General features: G+C 37.6%; 2 protein-coding genes across 2 annotated transcripts; both read left to right on the forward strand.

Annotated features, from left to right (window-relative positions):
* LOC311303974 (matrix-remodeling-associated protein 5) lies at positions 1-14847 on the forward strand. The gene is made up of 6 exons (XM_084430759.1): positions 1-233; positions 592-721; positions 890-1280; positions 1901-5191; positions 6396-7299; positions 11265-14847. The coding sequence occupies exons 1-6, from the start codon at positions 40-42 to the stop codon at positions 13171-13173; spliced, it is 6819 nt and encodes a 2272-aa protein (XP_084286885.1). The 5' UTR covers positions 1-39; the 3' UTR covers positions 13174-14847.
* Positions 14848-16067: 1220 nt separating this feature from the next.
* rab33a (RAB33A, member RAS oncogene family) lies at positions 16068-21402 on the forward strand. The gene is made up of 2 exons (XM_084430932.1): positions 16068-16426; positions 17907-21402. Exons 1-2 carry the CDS (start codon positions 16163-16165, stop codon positions 18351-18353), a joined length of 711 nt encoding a protein of 236 aa, XP_084287058.1. The 5' UTR covers positions 16068-16162; the 3' UTR covers positions 18354-21402.
* Positions 21403-25152: the final 3750 nt, after the last annotated feature.

The raw sequence follows: 25152 nt of genomic DNA on the forward strand, positions 1-25152 counted from the left end.
TCACACTGTTCCTAAATCAGATAATGGCATGAGTGGGACATGGCTCCAGTGGGTGTACCTACTCTCCTGATGTTGGCAGCTCTGTATCTGCTGCTCATCTTGCCATCATGCTGTCTGTATGCATGCCCAAGGTCCTGTAGTTGCCCCAGCCCTAAGGAAGTACACTGTACCTTCCGCCACCTCCCCTCTGCCCCACGAAACCTACCCCAGGACACAGAGAGACTCAACTTAGGGTAAGCTACTGTGTTGTTGGCTTTTGCTTTTAGCTAAAGAACTACTGGCAGACCGAACATATTCATGTTTAAATACAAATGTGCATATAAAAAGGCACCAAGATGAACACTTAAGTCACACAGGATAACCACACTTTTTAAGCAAAACACTTCACAAAAAGAAGTTGATACTCAAAATGAAGAAAAAAAGGGTATTGTGACACTTGTGGTTGTATGAATTTCTCTAATTAAATTCTATTCATTAAATGATATTCAAAATTGGTGTTGATTACTCTGTATCTTACTAAATTAAGGGGTAACCAATGTGATATGTCTTAAGCTAACATTTTTTCCTTAATCCTCTTTGTCTACTACAAAGCTATAACAGCATTGGCACGATTGGGTCTTCAGATTTTGTGAACCTACGGCAATTGGAAATGCTTATGCTCCATGGAAACGATATCTCCTCTGTGTCTTCCGGATCCTTTTACCACCTCCGTTCCCTCCAGGTATATATTCATATATGGTTATATGAGATGTACAAAAGAAAACACATTATATTTAACTACTGTACTGTAGCTTCTTTGTGTCTCTAGTTTTCGAAAAAACTCTATAAATAGTTAGCAGACATGACTTTGAAATAGCATTTGAGTAATTGTTGTTCTTCTTCGGCACAGATACTCAAGTTGAGCTACAACAAACTCAAAAGAGTTGATCCCAGTTTGTTTGAGGGCTTGACAAGCCTTGTACGGCTTCATTTAGACCACAACCATATTGACTTCATTGAGCCCTTTTCATTCAGAGGACTCACATCATTAAAACTATTGCAACTGGAGGGAAACAGACTGCAGGACCTTCACTCTCACACATTTATTACTGTTTCAGTCCTGGGCACATTTTGGAGCTCAGGACTGCGGCACCTGCACCTGGCAGACAACCAGCTAGAATACCTGCTGCCTGGAACTCTGCAGCACTTGCACAGGCTGGAAGTCCTATCCCTGCATGGAAACCCCTGGGCCTGTGACTGCCACTTACATTGGCTCTTGGAGTGGGACAAAAATCATGAGGGTGAAACTACATTGATTGTATTTTTCAACCTTTGCATCACTCACTCATAGTGATAATAATTCATACATTATTTATTTTAAATAGTCACATTTATCATCAGTCTTAAGGCCAATTCACACCGCACAGACAAATGCCAACAAACAAGTCTGTCGGAGTTTGTTGGATCAGTGTGTTACCCCTGTCAGCATTTGTTGGCGTTGGTCGGGGTTTGTTTTCACCCGACTGAACATGTTCAGTCTTTACAGTTGTCATAAAGAGACGGGAAGAAAGTTGTGTCTGAAAGCAGCAATCTTTTATTTTTATTGGTTAAATGAATGGAGAATATCTCGTGTTTTTCTGTGGGTGCTCAACCATTTTCGTGGGTGCTCGAGTTTGTCAGTGTCTGTTGGGACAGTGTGAACGTGACAGTTATTTTTCATAAAATTATAAATCTAATGGCCAACCCTTTTTTTTTGGTCTTTGTTGCCGTTTGTCTGTGCTGTGTGAATTGGCCCTTAGACGCATTGTATTGTAACATTAAATTTAAGGTTGAATGTGTACAACTCAAATAACTGAAAAGGCAAACAAAGAAAAGTTTTTTTTTTTACTGAAACATTCTCTATCCCTCTCTCTCTTTCAAGGAGTTATTAAGTGCAAAAAGGACCGTGACTCTGGAGATGCTGGCAACTGTGCTGCATGTGCCTCACCACAGCCTTTGAATAACAGCCAGATCTTGCAGCTTTCAACCAATCAACTCACCTGTGGCCAACCCTCCCTTCAGTCCCCTCTAAAAATCGGAGAGAGTAGTGTGTGGGAAGATCAGGAGCCAGATTCCCCCTACATCAAGGACTTTGAGCGTCCTCTTGGCCACCTGACCTTTATTCTCTCTGACAGCCATGGGAATCGAGCACACGTGGCTTGTAATGTAACACACCCTGTTGAAGACACCTCCATGGTGTGGGAGCCAGTGAGGAGAACAGATGAGATTGCTGTAAATGTGACTCTACGTACACTGCTGGAGTGTGAGATCGATAGAGATGCTCTTCAGAACCTTTGGAGGTTAGTTGCCTATTACTACGAGAGCCCAGCTATTTTAGAACGGGGAACCAGACTTGGAAATTCTTCCCAGGTGACTTTTCAATACTCTCAAGCCTCAAGTGAAGAATCACCATATTTTACAGAGCTCAAAGGACACTTAATAGCTGAACCAGCCTGGCTTTTACAACCAAGGGTCACCCTTCAGCTGAACAGGCGCAAAACTACAACTAAAAAACTGGTGCTGAACTTCTCCACTTTTATATCAAAGAACATCATTGGAAGAGGGGATGAGGAGGATGTGGTCTCCTCCTGGGCTATGATCCAAAGAGGAGCTCCAGGGAGAATTCAGTCAGTACTAGAACACTCTGAAGTCAGTCTGGATTGTAGTGTGCTCAGCACAGGGCATCAACATGTGGAGTGGATGCTTCCAGACTTAACAACAGTGGATCAAACTGATTCCCATAAATTAAGGTTGGAGAATTACAGGCTAGTAATCAAAAACACAAGTATAGCAGACTCTGGACTTTATCATTGCTTTGTGAGGACAGACACTAATGTAGACATCGTCTCCTATAGACTCACAGTCAGGATGCGTCTGTTAAGTCCCAGTGATTTAAATGGAAAGAAGATGTCTGTGGAGAATGGGGACACTCTTACTCTTCCCTGTTTAGTAACATCTCCTCATCCAATTGAGACAAGATGGTACCTTCCAAACAATCAAATTCTCAAAGCATCAGACATGAAAGGAAGGGTGTACGTGTCACAGAACAACACTTTGATAATCAAAAAACTGACTTACGAGGATGCTGGAGAGTATAGCTGTTTAGCAGCTAACCTCTATGGGGCTGATATGTTGTCTCATCTAATTGTTGTAACTGGTAAAAAGGAAGAAGCACAAAAAGGTGTTACCGTATCTAATGGCGAATTACCGCTTTTTGAGAGTGAGGACAGCGAAGCGTCAGGATATGAAGAAATCAAACGACCAACTGCTAAACTAACACCTCAGAGGGTCAGTGGAAAATACAGAGAGGGCATTGGCCGACAAAATGCAAAAGAAAATAAAATAAAGGAGAGTGTGAGAAAACCGAATAACTCTGTCAAAGAGCTTGACCCAAGCCGCTGGGAACAGATTCTTGCAAAAGCTAATGCTAAACTCTCAACCATGCCACCAGTTACAACACAACTACAAATTACAAAAACCTCAAAAACAGTGACAGAGTCGTCAATGACTACAACCACCACCCCTTCGACAGCTGACACCTTTCTAACTACTCAAGCAGAAGTTACAGCAAGCAGTCCCAGCATAAGTTCAAGCATACACAATTACAATACGAAACAGCTGAAACCACCATACCAAAGTGAGTATGAAAAACAAGAAACTACACAAGGAGAAAACTCTAATTACAAGACAAGTGATTCTAACATTTCAGATTTGACTTTAGTACACATGGACGCAACAACTGTATCTGAACCTAAGACACAGCTGGTAAAACAGGTAGACAGACACACAATAGAAGAGAAAATAAGGGTTAACAATAATTCCATCTGGAACCAAAGACGAAGATTCCCATATAGGCACCGTAGGCCTCCATCACGTAGACCACGTCCAAAGAGACCATATTTCACCCTAGCTTACACTACTACAGCAGTACCATTCACCCAATCTCCAGTCAAGACTGTGACCACTAACTCTTATTCTCCAACCCAAAACAAAACATCAATGATTTTAGAAGTTTCTCCTACTCATTACCCAGTAAGTGAAAGCTTAGCCATGGCTGTCACAGAAGATCTTCTTAAAACACCTATAACAACATTCATAAAAAAGGAGAAGCTTAATGAATTTAAAGGCAAAACAAAACACATTGGATTAGTTCAGCTCCTAAGTACAACACCTCTGCAAGAAACTGAAGTAGTTCCTGCTACACTTGCCCCCAGACAGATCAACAGGTATGGGCATGAAAACATAGAGATCATTTTTAGAACTAACAGCCACCCAAATGACAATAAGACAAGGCAGATTTCGGCAACAGCAATTCCTCATCTTCAAACCAGCAACATAAATGCTTCAGAAACAAAAAGAGCACATACGACTGGGAAACCAACCTTAACTAATGTGGACCAACAGAGTGTTTACAATTGGGGAATGCATCCTGAAGGTGTGCCTATTCACCCTTGGCTAATCCAAAAGAATATACCAAAAAAACAAATCTCAATTACACCACATCCCTACACTCAGTCTCCCTTCTGGGCCAAGAACTATGGCATTCCCCTCTGGCCCACAGTTCATAGCTCAAGGCACCACCACTCCCAAGACAAAACTTGGTATTTCCAACAAAGGGGTGCAGGGGTCACCAACTGGCCTGAAATCACTGCTCAAACAGCAAAGCCCACAGCTTACATTTCTGGGTCAGCAACAGCTTCCTTTCTGAGGACCATAGCTCCACATGTCAGCTCGTCTCATGTACGCAACCACTTACTTTTCAACAGGCTCAGAAACAGATATAGACAATCACAGCTTGATGCATATCGACAAGCCCAGCTGGGAAAGATTGCCACTTCTAAGTCAAGGACATATTATCCCACCCCACAGCCTCACCAAGCACCAAATATCCAAAGCACCTACAAGCCCGTGACTCCCCCATCCTTACTAGCATATACAAACAAACCACCCTCCACAGCAAGCGTACCCTATGGTAGTCGCTGGCACTACAGTCATTTTGGAGCAAAGATCACTGCCATTCCCTTTCCAAACCTGATGGGCAGTGGCGTCAAACCCAGGATCACAGCAACTGAATCCGTAACTGTATCTGCTCTAGCAGAGGCAGATGTGCTCTTGTCCTGTAGATCATCTGGGGACCCCAAACCTGTTGTTTCATGGACCAAAGTTTCAACAGGTTAGGCGATTTTTCATTACAAAACTTCTGTGGATGCGTTTATCTGAATGGAAGATGAGATCCCCTTTTAGAGTGCTTAACTTTTAACAAATGCTTAATCATGCCATCATGCTTAATAATTTCCCAAGATAATACCAAAACTGATCACATTAATTTGGCCAACTATATTAGCCAAATTGAACATGTATGTGACAGTTTTCACTTGGTGTAAAATTATTGAAAATAAACCATAAAATATTTAGATAGATTTCTAATATCAGAATTATTATTGCAGCTTCTCTTTGTGAGATAGGTTGGCTCAAAGTCTCAAACCTAAAGAAATATTCTTTGTAAAAGTTAAGGCTTAGTCACGCCTTCCTAAAACGCTTCGTTCAAACACGCCCCCACAAATCAACGTCAGTGTGTTGGGGCAGAGTTTCATAACTCCGCCCAAATGTATACGCAAAGAAAGAAGGTGTAACTTTTATTCTTGCTGTATTATTGTTGCTGCCGGCACCGCCATGTCATGGAGACGCTGTTTTTTTCGTTGCGAAAGCCAAACTACTTTATATTTTTCGGAGGACTGTTTCTAGAACCTGCGAGAATACAAGGCCGGCTGTGCACAAAGGCTGATTCTAAAAAGTGGGGCAATTACATCTTTTACAAGTACATTCTGGCGCTTCTGACTCACAGACACAGCCTGTAAGTATGTTTTCGTATTTAAAGAATTTGCTACGGACTATTCAAACGCAAGTTTTGAGCAGTATAAAGTACCGCTTGTTTGCCGTTTCTACGATCACTAATACAGACATGGTTTTATGTAATTGGGCCAATCACAATGCACTGAATCACTGGCCAATCAGAGCACACCGCGCTTTTCAAAACGATGAGCTTTGTAAAAATTGTCGCGTTTCAGAAAGGCGGGGCAAAGAGGAGCAACAATAATGTACGGTATGTGTAAAATAATGACTTTTTTAAATCTAAAACCGCGTAAACACATTGCATTAAACCAAATACACAAATTAATGTTCTTTTTAGAACCATCATATGACCCCTTTAAAAGAATTGTTCGATACAATGCACTTATTGTATGCATAAATTGCTTGTAATTACAGCTGTAATTATTTTCTGTAATAACGGCTATCATAAACTGTGTTTGGCTTGTACATTTTTTTATTAGTTTGTTGATGTTTATGCTTGATTCTTTTTTCCAACTCCTTTACAGGTGCAACAATTCAGACCAACACAAAACTTGGGCAAAGATTTGAGGTCCTTTCAAATGGTACTTTTGTGATTAAAAATGTCCAGCTGCAAGACAGAGGCCAGTACCTTTGCACAGCTCAAAACAAATTTGGCTCAGACCGCATGGTAGTTACCCTGGTTGTCCAGACTCAGCCTCCAAAAATCATGAGTTCAAAGGCCAAAGATGTCTCAGTGTTTTTGGGAAACCCAGTCAGCTTGGACTGTATTGCCTTGGGTAAACCAGAAGCTCAGATTTCATGGATTCTTCCAGATAGGACATTTGTGCGAGACATTGGTATCCTTGACCGAAGAATATCTCTTCTTCCAAATGGAACACTGAGTATTCATTCAGCAAACTTTTCCAATAAAGGTGATTATAAGTGTATTGCCAGCAATGTAGCAGGAGCTGATACACTCACATACCACATTCGTGTTGCAGCGCTACCTCCAATAATTGTTGAGATGTCATATGAGACAATGTTTACGAATATTGGAAGAAACGTATATGTGGATTGCACTGCTAAAGGAGAGCCATTCCCGCTTATTAAGTGGGTTCTCCCTGATGGTTCACAAATCAAGCCCACACAGTTTATTGGAAGCCGGATATTTATTTTCCCAAATGGAACACTTTATATAAAAAACGTCACTCCCAATGATTCAGGGAGGTATGAGTGCTCAGCAACCAACCCAGTGGGTTTTGCTAAAAGAACGGTGCAGATGGATGTTAGGCAAGAGGCTCCTGGCCCCTGGAAAGGCCTATACCAGCAACACAGTGTCAAGGCAACATATGGATCCATAGTTTTCCTGCATTGTCCAGAGTCCATAGGTTCCCACAGAGGTACAGTCTGGAGACTGCCATCTAAAACCATACTGGAACATCAGTACAGGTAGCATGTTTTATGCTGTTAAATATAAGCTAAATGTATATATGTTCTATCGAGCAAGATTTGAATTTTTTTTTCTAGAATAAAATTATGAAGAGTTTTTCTGCTTAATAACGTGGGAACTTCTTTTCCCTTTCATAACAATCCTACAGTGGTATTATTTAAGTCAAGCCGTCACAGCTGTATTGTTATTTCTCCTTTATTAAGTGTTTTACTTTTCTCTTTTGAGCAATTATTGGTCCTCACTGTTCAAGCTGACATATGCTCTCAAACTCACAGCAGGCCAACTTCATCACTAATGGAATTCAAACCATGTCTGGCGTAGATTAAACAAGCAGTCTGTCTCAGCCCAAACAACCCCTGCTGATCCAGACAATACAGTAACAGAACGGGATGCAAGGACAATTTGTCTAAATGCTCAGCCAGCTATGCAACAGGCTACTTAAAGCAGTTAGATAACAAATGTTTAGTCATTATTATGCCTACAACTAAAATTTATCAAAATTAAATTCTATAATAAAATAATAATCTTCAATTCACAGTCATGCAATGTGACTGTATAGCTACAACATTCGAATGAAGAACCAATCCACCTTTTTCCTGACAAGACTAATGCATTTTGAATTATGGGTGGTACTTACAGTTTGGGGAAATTCCATTCAAAAAGATCGCATTTTTTGCGATCCTGCATAATTCCTAATTTAACCGCAAAATAATCACAAAAATGAAAAAGACCTCACAAAACATTCAATTATAATCACCCAATTGAAATATCTCTAGTTTAATTAAAGTTTCAATGCATTTTTACATGGATACAGATGTTGCAGGAAAAGGGGAAACTCCTTTTCCTCGATTTACTGAAGCCTATAATGTAAAACCAGAGAATGTCTAATATGGCGAGAAGTTTCACTCTCACTACACTTCCGGCTTCTGAACTGGTTGCAGTTCCACTCTGATTCCATATGAGGGCGCTCACAGGACGAGTGCAGAATGAATGGAGGTCAATGGCGGTATACCCCTCAAAATCCACTTTTCTCAGGATATAATTTTTTGTCTAGTAATTTGAATGTTGTATTCGAAAGGAGATGCAAAGAAATTACACATTGCTGGGTGTTAGATTTTTTAGAGTCACTTATTTGCTTTAAAAAGTCTTTAAAAATGTCAATGACGTCAGAATGCTGACGTCATTAGCAGAATGCTAGCGTGTTATGGGCAACAACAACTCAACCTGTAAGAAATCGAAAGGACATAAGTACTCGTTCATTCAACTTTCGACCTAAAACCCATGTTGAACTTGCAAAATCTACAATCAGATCTGAGATTTCTCAACGGCAATCGGGTGAAAGAGACAAATTTAGCTGTCTAGCCCCATTGACTCCCATTCATTTTGCACTCATGGCGATCGCCCCCAGTGGAACTCTGGTGGTACTACAACCAAAATTCGGTACAATAGGGCTTAATAGGGAGTGGGCAGGCTCTCCGTAGACGGGCTCTGGTAAAACGCATTTTGCAGCTGCACAGCACAGCTAGCACAGTGAGTGTCTGGCTCACTCATTGGCTGTGCTGCGGCAACTGCACATCCAAATGCGGGCATCACGCCATTACACATCAGAGCCCGCCAAGGGGGCGCGGCCTTAGCCTATATCATTATTTTACCGTCTATATTAGTCCCCGAAAAACGACATTTTAGCAGGTTTAACGACTGAAGCGACAACTTGCCAGGTTACTATAGTGCGAGAATTTGATTAGACCAAAATAAACAATCTTTATGCCTTTTGTTTGTGATTTGTGTCATGTATGACTATTGTGCATCTGACATAATACTATTATGGTAAATGTGATGTCCTAATTATAAAATATAAAAAAGCGCAAATTTTGATCGCAAAAATCACACAAAAAAATCGTGAAGTCCTGGAGGGACTGGATATCGCATCACAATGGAATTGGCATATTCAATGGCAAGAGCTCTTTTCAGTCGCTGCATTCTTTTCCTCCTATTTTTCTTTTTTCTTTGTATTCTGCTGTAACATGAAAAAAGACAACATATACTGTGCATTTGTGGTCTGCTCTCCCGATGAAATTTGCATTATATACCATGAATAAATCACTGTAGTGCACTGAGAAGAATCTCTCATTTTCCTCCCCTCACATGGATGCTTTACATTATCCATATTAGCAGTGTTTACTGTAACATTTCTAAAGTAGGTAAATACAGTATTTGTTATTTGTTAAGCACTTTGAGATATTATCACTCAATACTAAAGTTAATGAACATTCATTAAGGCAAAGTATGTTACATAATACACACACACACACACACACACACACACATATATATATATATATATATATATATATTACTACAGTGATATTTAACACACCCATAATATTGCTGTGGAACATAATCAAGCTTTTGGGGTTAATCATGGTCTGTTCTTTTAATTTGTTAATCCTTTTACACTTAAATTTCCTTTTAATCGTTTTAATGTTAATGTGAATAATGTCACTTCATTGTACCCAGATTTTTTTTAAAGCTTATTATTGCGTCCATAGAGCGGACCTTTCACTGCTGTTTACAGTTTAACGGAAGCTGGGCATTCAGCCAAACTAGTTTGTCAATATTTGCTCAGAACAATTAGTGCTCATCAAAAACCACGTTTTTTTTTTTTACTTTCAAACAAAGCTTTGTGACGTCAACATTCAAAGTTTGTCTTGACAGGAAACAAAAAGGTTAAAGTAGTCCTCAGATGCCATGTTCTTTACAGCAGCATTTCAGAGAAATTATGTTGTGAAGTAAGCTGCTGACTGAATGTATATGGAAGTACAGCAGTTAAATACAGAATGTTAACGTGATTAAAATAAATGAACAGCTTTCTGTTGTTTGTTAATTTACATTACCTATAATAATATTACATTAACTGCAATCTCAAATTGATTGGATTAATTAGCAGGAGTTATTACTCCAACACCTTCATGTGGGTACAAAAAAATCCCTTTCTTCAAGCCACAAAAACAGAAGAATATCCAGACCAAAAAAGCATCCAAAAAATCCAAAAGGAGAAACAACAATCTCCAAAACAAAAACTCAGAAAAAGGTTCCTAAAACTGCAAAAATAAACTCAGGGAAACAATTCAAAAGGCACAAAAGAAAACTTCTTGGAACAAGAGCAGACTTACGACAGTAACTTGCTTAGGAACAACAATAACCAGGCAAAGATACAGAGAAAAAGACCAGCTTAAATACACAGCACAGAATGAGAAAGCAATAGCACTGATTACTAAAGGGACACGTTTACACACAAGAGTCCTATGGGGACCTCTAGTGGTCAAAATAAAACATTACAAAGCAAAACGTGATGCCATTATCCACACTCCCATGTTGAGCCAATGTCAAGTCAAGTCACCTTTATTTATATAGCACTTTATACAATATAGATTGTTTCAAAATTATGCATTTTGGCTGTCGTTCAGCTAAAGTCAGTTCAGTGTTGATTCAGTTCTGTTGTAAAGACCATAAATTATTAAATTAGTTAATTTTATCTATAACACGGTTCAAACAACACAGGTGTGGCCATGTTACTAAGGTTTCGGAAAACCAGTGCATACCACGATTCATAGTACTACGGAGTTATGCAGTGAGTTACGTCACTATATGGGAAACTCACCCCTGAATGGATGTGGACTTCCCAGTCAGCGCTGTCAATCATGACCAAAATTGTAGATGTATCACACAGTCTGAATAAGCATAGATGCCACTCTGTCCAGCTTAGTTTTTATGCAAAATCTCACCGGACTCATATCTGACAAAATCTGACAAGTAACAATTGTAATGGACAGGGAAAAGAAATTGCACGGTGTACAGCGTAGGAAGAATTCTATGAGCTATTTTATTCTATCATAGTTAATTACTATGAAAGAGTTCAGCTGTCATAAAAAGGTGTAAACAATTTCTCTCTTTTTGTTCTCAGTCCACAAAGGCACATCACTGCTTTCCCCAATGGCACTCTGAGAATTCTGAGACTGACTGAGAAAGATGGAGGCAATTATTTTTGCATGTATCAAAGACCAAATGGTGAGGACATGGAGCTGTTCCAAGTAGAGGTTCTCATGAGGCCGCCAAAGATAGAGAACAATGGGGCACAACATAAAAGAATAGCTAATGGAGACAACTTCCTGGTGGACTGTGTAGCTTCTGGCCTTCCAGACCCTGAGGTTTCATGGAGCCTCCCAGATGGCACCATGATCAACAATGCCCTTCAATCGGATGACAGCGGAACCCGTAACCGGCGCTATATCATCTTTGGGAATGGAACGCTTTTGTTGCAACAAATGGGAAAAAAGGATGAAGGCAATTATACATGTTTCGCTAAGAACAACCTGGGGGAGGATGCAATGAAAGTAATTGTCCAAGTGGTGCCAAACTCAGTCCAAATATCTTCTAAAGAGCAAGTATCCATGTGGGCACCTTTCGGGCAATCAGTCCAAATGAAGTGTGATGCTACAGGTGTTTTACCACCTACGATTATCTGGATCTCACCAAGGAATGAGATAATTACCTCATCTTCGGTCAAATACCAAATCCTGAACGATGGGACTCTAATCATAAAAAAACTGACTTTGGCTGATCAGGGAAAGTATGCCTGTGTGGCACGGAACCCAGCCGGAGATTACATCAAGAATGTGAAGCTTCTAGTTGATGTTAAAGGGCCGCAAATCAATGGACAGAGTGGGCGAACAGAGAACAAAGTTTTAGCAGTGTATTACCAGACACTGCTGCTGGACTGCAAAGCAGAGGGTATGCCTGAGCCACAGGTCACCTGGACCACACCTTATAGCATGTCTCTACCTACCCCATATTTGGGAGGCAGGTTCCAAGTCCACAGGAATGGCACTCTTGAATTGAGGGGCATTCGAAAGACTGATGAAGGTCGGTTTCTGTGTGTAGCCAAGAATTTCTTAGGGGAAGCAAGTCTAGCAGTTGACCTGGAAGTAGCATCACTTGCTGAGAAGCCAAGCTTTTCAGTGCCAAATATAGAGGTTCTGCCTCTCAAACCAGATGGTGATGACATTGCTTTGGAGTGTCGTGCTACAGGAAAACCAAAGCCAGAGTTTCTTTGGATTCTACCCAATGGAACAGCACTGAATCCAGGCATGAAACTTCAACGGTTCACTCACTTCCTGGGAAATGGGACTTTACACATTATGCAACCAGGTGTCATTGACAAAGGTGTATATCGATGCTTGGCCAAAAATGTAGCTGGACAAGGAGAAAAGCGCTATGCTTTAGAACCTGGACAAAAGCCTCAAATTAGAAGTACTGCTGCAACAATGAAGATTTCATTTGGGCAGACACTGAATATGCCATGTAATGCAGATGGTTGGCCTCAGGCAACAATTACCTGGACTCTTCCAAATGGCCTGGTCTTGGACAAGCCTCAAGTTATTGGAAGAGTAACATATTTATCTAATGGCACACTTCAGGTAAAAGAAACTTCCAAATTTGATAGAGGAACATATACCTGCAAAGCCAAAAACACATTTGGATCATCAACATTGTCATATCCAGTGAGTATTATGGTGTTTCCACCTCAAATCACTCATGCTCCACCTTCAATAACCAGAGTTAACAGGGGGTCTCCTGTGATTCTGAACTGCATAGCTTCTGGCATACCCAAACCAGACATTTCTTGGACTCTGCCTGGACGCACCACACTTGTACCCAATAGTCGCTTCACAGCACAGAGTGGAATTCACATGACAGAGGAGGGAAATTTGGTAATACAGGACCCAGGCCTCATGAACTCAGGGATTTACAAATGTAATGCTAGAAATGCCTTGGGAACGGACTTCAAATCAACATACCTTCAAGTGATCTGAGCAATAGACAAAAATCCATTAGATAATATAGATATAACCCCATTTCCAGAAAAGTTGAGACCTTTTGTAAAATGCAATAAAATCCACAATCTGTGAGTTGTTAATTATCTTGAACCTTTTTTTTTAACTGACAAAAGTACAAAGAAAAGTTTTCCAATGTTTTCACTGACCAACTGTTTTTTGTAAATATATGGCTGCAACACACTACAAAAAAGTTCAAAAGATAATAGAATATCCAAGTTAAACTCTTTTGAAACAGTCCACATTTAGCAGGTGAATTGGTAATGGTTGAGGGTATTGTGATTGGGTATAAAAGCAAATTGCAAGCAAAGATGGGTCATGGCTTACCACTTTGTGCCAAATTTCATGAGGGAATTGTCAAACAATTCAAAAATCACATTTCTCAATGTAAGATTGCAAAGAATTTATGTTTTTCACCATCTACCATACATAATATTGTGAAAAGATTCAGGAAATCCAGAGAAATCTCAGTCTGTTTAGGGCAAGGCAGGAGACCTCCATTGAATGTGCGTGACCTTTGAGCCCTCAAATGGCACTGCATGAGAAACCATCATGCTGCTGTTAAATGTAGTCACATATGCTCAGGAGTACTTTGGAAAACCGTTTTCACTTAACACAGTCATCAAGAAATGAACGGACATCAAGTTCTTAGTCCCAAAGATGAACGGGACCATCCAGACTTTCATCAACGACAAGTGCAAAGGCAAAGGTCTGTCTTGGTATGAGGGTATCAGTGCAAACGGCATGGGTGACTTGCATATGTGTGAAGGTACAGTTGATGTGGAGGTATATATTGGGATTGTACAGAGACATATACTGCCATCAAGATGACAACTTTCCTGGGAAGCAAGACAATACTAGGCCTCATTCTGCACGTGCTACAACGGAGTGGTTTATCAAAGGACAATCAGACAATGATGACCACAGACTGTTGAGTAGATGTCTTATATCAGGCGAGTTTGAATAAAAATTACACTTGCAAAACTGCAACAATTAGTATCCTCAAAACCCAAATGATTAAAAAGTAAAAGGAAAGGTGATGTGACAGTGGTAAACATGCCTCTGTCTCTGAATTTTTGGAGTGTGTTGCAGCCATCAAAATAAAATAAAATAAAAATTATATTTACAAAATACAATTAAGTTGGTCAGTGAAAACATTGTAAATATTTTCTTTGTACATTTGTCAGTTAAATAAAAGTTCAAGAGAATTAACAAATCACAGATTCTTATTGCATTATACAAAATGTCCCAACTTTTCAGGAAATTGGGTTTATATATTGTATTAAAAAATGTATTTAAGTGCACCAATGCACTTAAAATGCCCTCATCAATGTTAAATGTTTGTTAGCTTTGGATCTGCCCATTCATTGACCCAAGGATAAGATGTCTTTGGTATTCTGTTTTTAATTTATAAAAATATCAGTTTGTACATTTTTATATATATTCCACGGAGTAAACAATCATTTTAAATACCTTATTTTCTAACATAAATTGAACATAAAACATTCCAGAATGTCTGCAATTTGTCTGAAATACTGCCTGTTGAATTTCTTGCATTCTTCAGTGCGTTAGAACAAAATGGCCTTGTCAGAGTGGAATGAGGCAATGTATGGTACAAATGTTGCTATTGATGTGGTAGCTGTACAAAAAATAAGACAAGAACACAATTATGTAAGATACTTACTGCCACACTGGGCAAATAAATAATACTATTATGGTCTTTTTGTTTCAACTCTTTAATATATACCATTTATTTTACAAAATGCCACAATTGCACAACATTACTAAGTAAATTAATGTGGGCCTATTAATTTAATTTGAGGTCTATTACATTTTAAATGTAAGACGCCACAATGATGAATCAAGCAATAGTACTAATTAATGTATAGGAAATAAAAATCACAGTGATATATGAATGATATAATCTCCTAGACAGGATTTTTTAGTGTTTATCTGATTTGTCTGCTCTAGAGTTTGAGAAGAGATCTCAACAATGTCACAATCTGTACAACAGATTTGCCAAGATACTAAAGTTTGCAAACAAAAGTCAGATCTCAATATGAACTATGAAATATGAATATGAATTTCTTGTTAAATTCACTCAAGACCAAACTATCCGAGCTATTCTATACACATTAGTTTTATGGCTATGTACTCTTAGTGTATATTAACAATTTTCGATTGATACATAAATGAACTCCATAAATCTATGAGCTATGATAGAGCAATAAAATATGGTTAAAGGTCTGAAAATGAAAATTCTGTCATTATTGATTCCCGCAGCAATGATTGCAATGAAATGTCATTCTCCATTCCACATATTAAAACAAGTGTAATGCTCAGTTATGACACATCCTAGAAATGGCAAGTGTAGACAAAGACATCAAACCTTGCCAAACTATTTTTCTGAACAAAATGCATATAACAGAACAGTTTTGCAGAGGGGTATTTTCCATCAATAACTTTTTTGGTATATTTCTCACATTGTAAGCAATCATATGACTTCAGGGACTTGCACCATAGAGCACGAGTCATATGGAGTTCTTTTTGGACACTTTTATGTTTTGTTGACAAAGGCTATATGATCACTATGAACTGTCTGGAAAAGAGCTACATAAAGATTCTTCCAAAATTATTTTGTATTCCACTGCAATAATACCAGCAAGTTTGGAACAACATGAGAGTAAAATAATGACAGAATTTTAAATTTTGGGTGAACTATCCCTTTAAATTTAACTACCACACCCATGCTGTCATTTTTATTCAACTATGGGTAAAGTTTCATTTATTTTTCAGCTATTATACGATTTTAATTGCGTTTAGGCTACTGCATCAGCTAGTGTCAGTCAGTCTATGTAAACTCGCTGCATCTGCAAAGGGAGTGTATCTGCCATCCCTTCCCCCATCCCCACCACCATCATCACCGCCGGACCAGTGAACACCAGGCTCGGTACATCATTTCACCGTTATGGCAAATGAATTCCCAGAAAACAGAGAAAGAACTGCCAACTCACGCCATGCCAACATCACGTCGTCTCTAGACCTGAGCACGTCTCTAGACCACAGTGTGCAGACGCGGATTTTTAAAATCATTGTCATCGGGGACTCAAATGTGGGTAAGACCTGTTTAACCTTCCGCTTCACCGGCGGAGCCTTCCCCTGCAAGACTGAAGCCACCATCGGCGTGGATTTCAGGGAGAAAGCCGTGGAAATCGAGGGCGAGAAAATAAAGGTGGGATATATTGTCGGGGCTGGTCTCTTTCCGAAGGCCGATATCTCGTTGTGTCACGACTGTATTGTGTGTTTGGGTGGACGTGTGACAGACAGCAGCATCATGAGGAAGCTCAGTGTTTACATTCTGAGTAATATCAATGTTCTGATCGCATGCTGCATCAAGGCGCCTGGTCATCGTCTTTCATTTCAGACAAATCAAATTACATGCCATAATGTCGACCATTTAAAAATCATCACACCTGCTATTTCATCTTAATGCACCTCCATGGGTAAATTGGTCAATTGAACACATTTTCAGTGGTCAAAAACCAAAGATATATAAAGATATTAAGATATCTTTAATACTTCTTGAGTATTACTTCTTGGCATGCAAACTTCAGGCAAAAAACACAAGAAGTGTTTTTTCCCATTTTTGATCTGTCTGTTGGCAGATAATGCAACAAAGATAGCTAAAGTCAACAGATTTAAATAATAGACCTACCAATCTCAGTGTAAAAATAAAATAATGATGCTGCCGTCTTTCTAAAGTCATTTTTACCCCTGTGTAATTTGGCTCCAAATATCAGGTGAAAATTGTCATTTTGACTCCCTCTGCAAAATAGTGGATTATTCAGTAAATATACATCCATGACATTTAATATTTTTGGCTTTCATCACTATTAATCTTTGTCTTTTTTCAGAAGAAATATTAGCAAAATCAAAAATTTGAGCCAGGAAAAAATTCTACAATTTGGTTGATTTGACACGGAATGACCCACTAGCATGTTCCACAGCTTCCATCTAGAGCCAGATTGTCCAATAGAATGTTTGTGGTATTGTTCAACAGTATCTTGTATTTTTATTTATTGTGATTAATACAATAGACTGATGGAAAGGGGATGACATTACATAGATAACACACACATGCACACACAGATGAGATCTATCTATCTATCTATCTATCTATCTATCTATCTATCTATCTATCTATCTATCTATCTATCTATCTATCTATCTATCTATCATCTGTCTTTGTCTATACATCTCTCTCTCTCTCTCTCTCTCTCTCTCTCTGTGTGTGTGTTCAGTCACCCCTTTAATACATTCATTTTGATAAAGTTTTTTGTATGTGTCTTGTATGTTATTAGAAATGTATTTTGAGAAAGTTACACCACCGTCTAATGCAATAGAAGCCAGTACTAAATATTCCAAATGCATCAACACTGAAATTATCTTTATGTTGAGCCAATTTATGTTGTCATAAATTAAAAAAGGGAAACACTATGACATTTAAAGAGCACAGTCATATACAATTATGAGTAAAGGTCAAAGATTTGACCAGTAATCATTTGGATTTACTGTCACACCTTGAATGTTTAAAAAAATAGCCAAAGTAGATTTATTTATTGTCATGTTAGTTTATTTATGATGTATCCGTTTTCTCCTTCACCTTCTCTGCAACCTTGAAATTAGTTTCTGTCTTGTTTCTTCTCTAACAGGTACAAGTATGGGACACAGCGGGCCAAGAGCGCTTTCGGAAGAGCATGGTGGAGCACTACTACCGCAATGTGCATGCTGTGGTATTTGTGTATGACGTCACAAAAATGGCCTCATTCCAGAACCTAAAGACCTGGATTCAAGAGTGTAACGGGCACGGGGTGTCATCCTCAGTGCCTCGTGTTCTGGTGGGAAACAAATGCGATCTAGTTGACCATATCCAGGTCCCTTCCAACACTGCCCTTAAGTTTGCAGATTCCCATAACATGCTACTGTTTGAAACATCAGCCAAAGATCCCAAGGAGAGCCAGAATGTGGACTCCATTTTCATGTGCCTGGCATGTCGTCTAAAAGCACAAAAGTCCCTGATCTACAGAGACGTGGAGAGAGAAGACGGCAGAGTGAGGCTGACGCATCCGCCCGATCCTAAGAGTACCTGCCCATGCTGAGGACCTTAAACTGTGGAATTATTAACATTGATGATAAATCAGTGCAAGAATGTGCCTGCAACTCATTTTAGTTACTTTACGCCATGAACTAGCCCTGTGTGTGTGTGTGTGTGTGTGTGTGTGTGTGTGTGTGTGTGTGTGTGTGTGTGTGTGTGTGTGTGTGTGTGTGTGTGTGTGTGTGTGTGTGTGTGTGTGTGTGTGTGTGTGTGTGTGTGTGTGTGTGTGTGTTGCGTGCGTGCTTATCTTAAAATGTTGTTGTTGTTGTTGTTGTTGTTGTTGTTGTTGTTTATTTTTCTATTTTCAATTACACCATCACTAAAAGGCAAATCCCACAAAACTGGTCGTATTTCATCTCAAAATCAAAGGAAATAAATGAGACAGAAAATAATGCCACTTTTCCATTGTGACATTATGTTCATGACAAGCACATTTCCCCAAAAATTCACATTACTGCCCTAGTGAATAATAAATATACTAAAATATATTTGAAATACATTTATTTTATGCTAAGTATACTACAAATACATCTACATGTTACGTACTTAATACAGTATAATAAATACCCTCCTGCAATTGTTCTTTTGGTATATTAAATTGGTATAGGCTACTTAAAGTCTGCTAAATTGGAACAACTTTTTTTTTTACTTAATGTACTTTAGTTATCCAGAAATAGTGCTGAGGTCCAACTAAAGATAAACTTAAGTATATTTAATTGTGCTGAAATGGAACCATACTTTAGGTACACTTTAAATATCTAGCATTTAAAGACTAATACTGATCATACTATCCTTACTAATAGTGATATTAAAACACATGTTAAGCTTAATATTAAGAAATGTGCATTGTGCAATAAAGAAGTACTCCAAATAAAGTTTAACTGTAGCCTAATATTTATATCAGTAAATCTTAAGCGATATGTCAGTAAATATGTTAATGGGTTTCTAGGATACTTATATGAAATAAAAAAAAAATTAAATGCATTTTGGTATAGGGTTTTTTCACTAGGGTGTAATGGGGGAAAAAAATCTTATTTTCATTGTTGTAATGCAAAACAACTAATATATTATTAAGTATTTGTAAGTATAAGTATTATTATGTATTAATCTTATAATTACAAAAAAGGAAGTAGTTTACTCAAAAGTAAAACATCAGGTACATTATTTTGAGATTTCTGGCAAGGAAAATTTTGAAAAAACTGAAAAAATATATAATGGCCCTTCAAAATGCTTCATTTCTGTCATCCAAAAAGAATGCGAGCTAGACAGGTTTACACAATATTTCATGCCTGTGTAGAAGAATGATTTTCAATCCCGCATACTTAATTCAGGTGCACTTTATCCGCATAAATACCACTTATGAGTAACCTTTCAATGATTGAAAAAAAGTGACATTTGTTAGATTTAGTCATTTGGTTCTGTCACACATTCATTTGAATTCATTCATGGGCATCACACAACATCTCCAACATCATTGGCTGATGGTCTTAAAGGGACAGTTCACCCAACAGAAGTAAAAGTTCTGTTATCAATTACTCCCAGTCAAGTTGTTCTAAACCTGTATGAGTATCTTTGTTCTGTTGAACACATACGCACACAAATAAAAATGATATTTTGAAGAATGCAGATAACCAAACTGTTTCTGGTCCCCAGTGACCTCCATAGTATTTTTTTATACTATGGAAGTCAATGGGGACCAGCGACTGTTTAGTTATCCGCATTCTTCAAAATATATTTTTTTGTGGTTGTTCAACAGAACATAAAAATGTTTAGAACAACTTGAGGGTGAGTAAATGATGACAGGATTTTCATTTTTAGGTGAACTATCCCTTTAAGGTTTCAGCCGTCAGGAACTGCACATGGAATCCAAACCCTGCAGTTTTTTACAATGATCAGTCAAATGTTTGTATTGCCTTAAAACATATTCATTTCTTTTTCCTAGCCTTGTGGTTACTCCATGCTAAAATATTTTTAACATTAACCCTCACTAACAGCATGTATGTATTTGAAACTCATTCAAATTATGAAACTATTAAAACATATTCTGATAGTTAGCATTAAATAGTTTAGTGACCCAACAAAATGCTTAATGTAATCTGATATTGCTCATAATTCGTTCACCACATGCACCTTGGGAACGAGTGGAACCGTGTGGGAAGTTTTATGTGGCATCACAGTATTTTACCAGCTTAAAGTGGTTCTTCCAAATGCATAAAGGCTTTCATTTCTACAAAAGCAAGGTTCAAATAGGCTAATTATAGTTACATTTCAATTCAAAAGAACCAGAAAATAATGTTATTAACAGACAATTTGGCGGTGTGAGTGTTTGTGGAAATGTTGATTGTGGAAAAAGAGTATAATTTGGTGCCCCTGTAAGTTTGTTTTTAGTTATTATAACCTCTATCCACTGCCATTTCTGTTCTGTTCTTTTAGTTCTACAGGAGAAGTTGCAGTTTTTTTTTTGTGTGTGTGGTTTCAAATGTATTCAGATTCATAAGAGAATTCTCTGGTTTCAATCGTTTTAGCCTTATATCTGCTGAAGACATTGAAGCCTTATGATTTGTCTTGTTTTGTGCCATTGTATGCTGTCACATGTTACAATATGTATGTTAGGTTTTGAGCACCAAATTAAATCTCACATATCCTGAAGCCCCAGCCCTTTCATTAGCTGAGAAATGGCTAAGCTTTGAAACAATTATTGGAGTTTTTAATCAAGAGAAAAATGATGAACTGATTAAATGATTTTCAAACGCACTACACAATATTGTTAACATATTATGCTGAAAAGAGTTAATAACACTTGTAAAATCCTACTCTGCTGAAATTACTCATGGATTTATTGTGGACAGTATTAACAATTATAATAGACTAACATTATGCAACGATAATCATCATGTTGTAATACATGCTAAAAAGATTAATAGATAAATTTGCAATGTAAAGAGAGGAGTTAAACATACATTTTTATGATGTAGAAAAAATAATTTATAATTATAGAAATAATTTTTCACTGTACTAAATATAAACAAATGGAAAAAGCCATAATAAATCTTACCCAGAGTGCTTGTGTAATCAGTTGTATTTTAAATAAATACAGGCAATAGAATATTAGACTGATTTGTGCAATCACAGAACAGGTCATGGATTTAAAAGTGAAATTAAACTTTAGTTAAAAGTGCCTATGTGTTTCACAGACAGGGCATAGATTAAGCCAGGATAGGCCTTAAATTAGGACTGCATTTAAGATTTTATAAATTTAGAAAAAAAACATTACTGAAGTGCATCTTGATACAAGCAGGGCTGGAAATGGGGGGGGGGGGGGGGGACGCAGTGTGGGGAGTGAATTTCGAGGGGGGACGGCGCAGCAGGCCCTCCAGATGCGCGTAAACGCGTCTTTGCTCTATTCGCGTCTGGTGTGAAGTCCCAACTCACTCTCTCACTCACACAAGGTCATGTCATGATTTGTTTTATCTAAAGTGGACAATGGTTCTACTTGTTATGGGTTCAACACTTAACAGCCAATGTATTTATTACTGACTGACTTGCCTTTAAAAAAAAAAAAAAATTATAAGACAAACCATAAATTTTGGGAAAAAATGGATGGATTTATAGCGTTTTGAAAAGAAAAAAAAATAACTTTGAATTTATTATCAACAATTTTGTTGTTTGATTTAATAATCATTGTTCAACATGTTCAGACTGAAAAAAAAAACAAAGAAAAAAAAAAAAAAACATTTTAACAGGATAAATTGAATATTCACAAAATGTGTGGGTCTAGGTAAAAAAAAAAAAAAAAAAAATCCTGAAAACTATTTAAATGGATTTATAGCGTTTTGGAAAAGAGCTCCTCATATATATATATTTGTGGACATTGTAACGATTACTATATTTTATCTACAATATAATAGCCGTATTACGTAAACGTAGCACAATATATGATAATAAAACCTTAGAGGGATATTGATATTTATCAATGGCATTCTGTAAAATTGGCTGCGCTATGTCGTCTTTTGTTATTGGCCAATGCCTGCAGACTGCAGCCAATCGAAATGCTTCTCTATCAGTGCGCGTCTTTCTTACTACTCACAGAACTTCAAAACAGACCGCTTGAGGTAAATAAATCATCTTGGATGATGAACTGTAATATTGTTCGAAATTCTGAATAGAAACCGTTACTTTACCAGATGTCATAACAGAAACTTTCGTATGGGTAAGCTGTATTAACGTAGCTGAAATGATCCGGTCTAAAAATAATAAAAAATGGCCATCTTAAAATTAACCGGTTGTTTTGTTCGAAAAGAGCTTTTCGGATTTCGAAATCGAATTTCCGTTACACGTATCGAGTGAAAAAAAACTAAACAATCACAGATCCAGAAACGCACACTGTAGGCTAATCCAGAAATACATGCGTGAGATGCACAAAACGCACACAAATGGCGACACATGCTGGTCAAAACTGTAAATGTAATACAGGCCAATCATGTAATGATGATACCTTTTACAAACCAACTGCAAATGTGTTTAACAGTTACAAAGTGAAATCTATTAAATACAATCTACTGGTAATGTAATACTGTACGGATAAATAAGAACGGTCTATAATGTTTGTTTATTAATTGTATGGGGTTTTCAAGCTAAAGTGTTATTTTAGTTATTGATTAATAGGCATTTAAGGGAATAAAGAAAAAAAGAAATAAGTTTTTGTGGCTAATTGTAGCCTTGTTGTGAGGTAATCAATTTAGGCTAAACTCTTTGTAAATAATATTTTATTTAAATAATACCCCCCTTGTTTTTGAGCTAAAGAGTCCATTAACAGCTCTGCGTTCCATGTCAATCGCTCGTGCACGCGTGGGCGTGGTCACATTAGAGTTAATTAGCTCGGACTGGAGAAACTGTACATGTCGTTGCTTTCATATGGATTACTTAAACAGAGAATATTTGGTTTTTATATGGTTTACATCATTTAAAAATGGAGACTTCAAGCTTTGTAAAGACACATGTTTCATGCCACAGTGACAAGCATTCGCGGAGTTACAGATCATTTTCTGTCGCATTTCAGAATGATCTTCACTTTGAGAGAGATGGGACAACACATCATGTTTTGGTGCGTTCAAGTCATCTCGTATAGATCGTATTTACGAGTTGAATGCACATGAACGCCACCACAATGTCGTAAATACCAGTGGGGAGCTCGGGATTTTCTTTAAGCCCCGATCTGTACGAGTTGGGGGCGTGTCAGTGAGAAACATGGCGGAATCAATGAATGCAACGTCTGTAGTTGAGCAAAGTGATAGTAAAATATATCACAATACTTACAGGTATAGCAGTGACATTGTAAGGCTTTTTCATTTATAACAAAGTAAGCTCTCTGCACAAAATATGATAGCCTACTTGTAATATAACAATTATATATATACTAATATAATGATACAGTTAATTTACATTGGCCTCATAAGTTAATTAAAAACATAAAAAGAAAAACACACCCGATGCGCATTCTTTGTTCTTCATTTTCTATAAGCAGAGTTAACAAAACTTGCTATATTTTCGTGTTATTCATTAAAAGAAGGTACACCACCATCTTGCTCCGACGAAACTGACTTGAACGCACCTCACGTCGTCAACACGACTTCCCACCTCGTACGTACGAAATTCCCAGGAGGACTTGAACGCACCATATATTTATATTTTATTTTACGAAAAACAAGGTTTTTTTTTTTTTTTTTTTTTTTTTTTTGCAATAGCCGACCCCAGGGGGTTAAATGAAACATAAAATAAATAATTTATATAATTTAGTTATTATAGATTATAAAGGTTTTTAAACATCTGAAAGGTCATCTAAAGCCAGATGATCTCTATTTTTTTTATTCTTTTTTTTTAAATAGAGTACGCCCAGTGAATTTTGCCCATTTCCACCACTGGATACAAGCATGTGAAACCGGGCATATGTGTACTCTCATACTCTCTTAAACAATGGCTCCAAAATCTCTCCATATATGAATAAAAATATATTAATAATACAATAAATATAAACTATATAATACATTTAAAATTAATAAAACGTTTTGTATTTATTGCATTTCAAAATCTATGTGCAAGGTATTTGCGTGCATATTGAATAATGTGTGCTATAGAAATATGTCTATGGCCTGGTTTCACAGACGGGGCTTAGATTAAGCCAGGATTAGGCCATGGTTTTATGAATACATTTAAGTAGCTTTTATAAATGTGTCTTAGAAAAAAACATTACTGGTATGCATCTTGAGACAAAACAAAGGCACTGACATATTTTAAGATACTGTATGTTAGTGCACGTTTCTTTGAGGTAAAACAGCTCAGACATTCATTTTAGTCTGGGACTAGGTTTAAACCTTGTCTGTGAAACCGTGGGTAAAAAATTAATTTGCTGCCTGTAATTGGTTCACACACACACAAAAAAGCAAAACACACACACACAAATACAAATAATCAACACAAACTATAATAGGCTAGATCTCTTTAACATCATCAAACACAATAATCATCAATGTCAACTCTCCACAATTTTTGCTCATTATGTAATTTATATGCCAGTTGGCAAAATGGAGAAACAAGTTGTTGTAACTGCTGTCTCTAAAAAAACTTTTATGAAATATACTTAAAACGTGTTTAAATAATTTAGTTTTAATCTATAACGTTCCCTGTCATCTCCTTTGATGAACACAGAGTGGCGTGCTGGAGCTGAAATGCGTTGATGACACAGACAGTTAGATGTCGCTGTTTACACGCTCGACGTAATGACTCAGCGTGAGAGACTTTTATTT

Source organism: Rutilus rutilus, assembly GCF_951802725.1.
Source record: "Rutilus rutilus genome assembly, chromosome: 14".
Lineage (NCBI taxonomy): Eukaryota > Metazoa > Chordata > Actinopteri > Cypriniformes > Leuciscidae > Rutilus > Rutilus rutilus.

Bases quoted from the DNA above. Each gene is read 5' to 3' on its own strand.
- LOC311303974 (XM_084430759.1), top strand. From the start codon at position 40: ATGGCTCCAGTGGGTGTACCTACTCTCCTGATGTTGGCAGCTCTGTAT. The intron at 722-889 runs GTATATATTCAT...TCTTCGGCACAG, and splicing joins ACCACCTCCGTTCCCTCCAG to ATACTCAAGTTGAGCTACAA. The intron at 1,281-1,900 runs GTGAAACTACAT...CTCTCTTTCAAG, and splicing joins GTGGGACAAAAATCATGAGG to GAGTTATTAAGTGCAAAAAG.
- rab33a (XM_084430932.1), top strand. From the start codon at position 16,163: ATGGCAAATGAATTCCCAGAAAACAGAGAAAGAACTGCCAACTCACGC. The intron at 16,427-17,906 runs GTGGGATATATT...CTTCTCTAACAG, and splicing joins TCGAGGGCGAGAAAATAAAG to GTACAAGTATGGGACACAGC.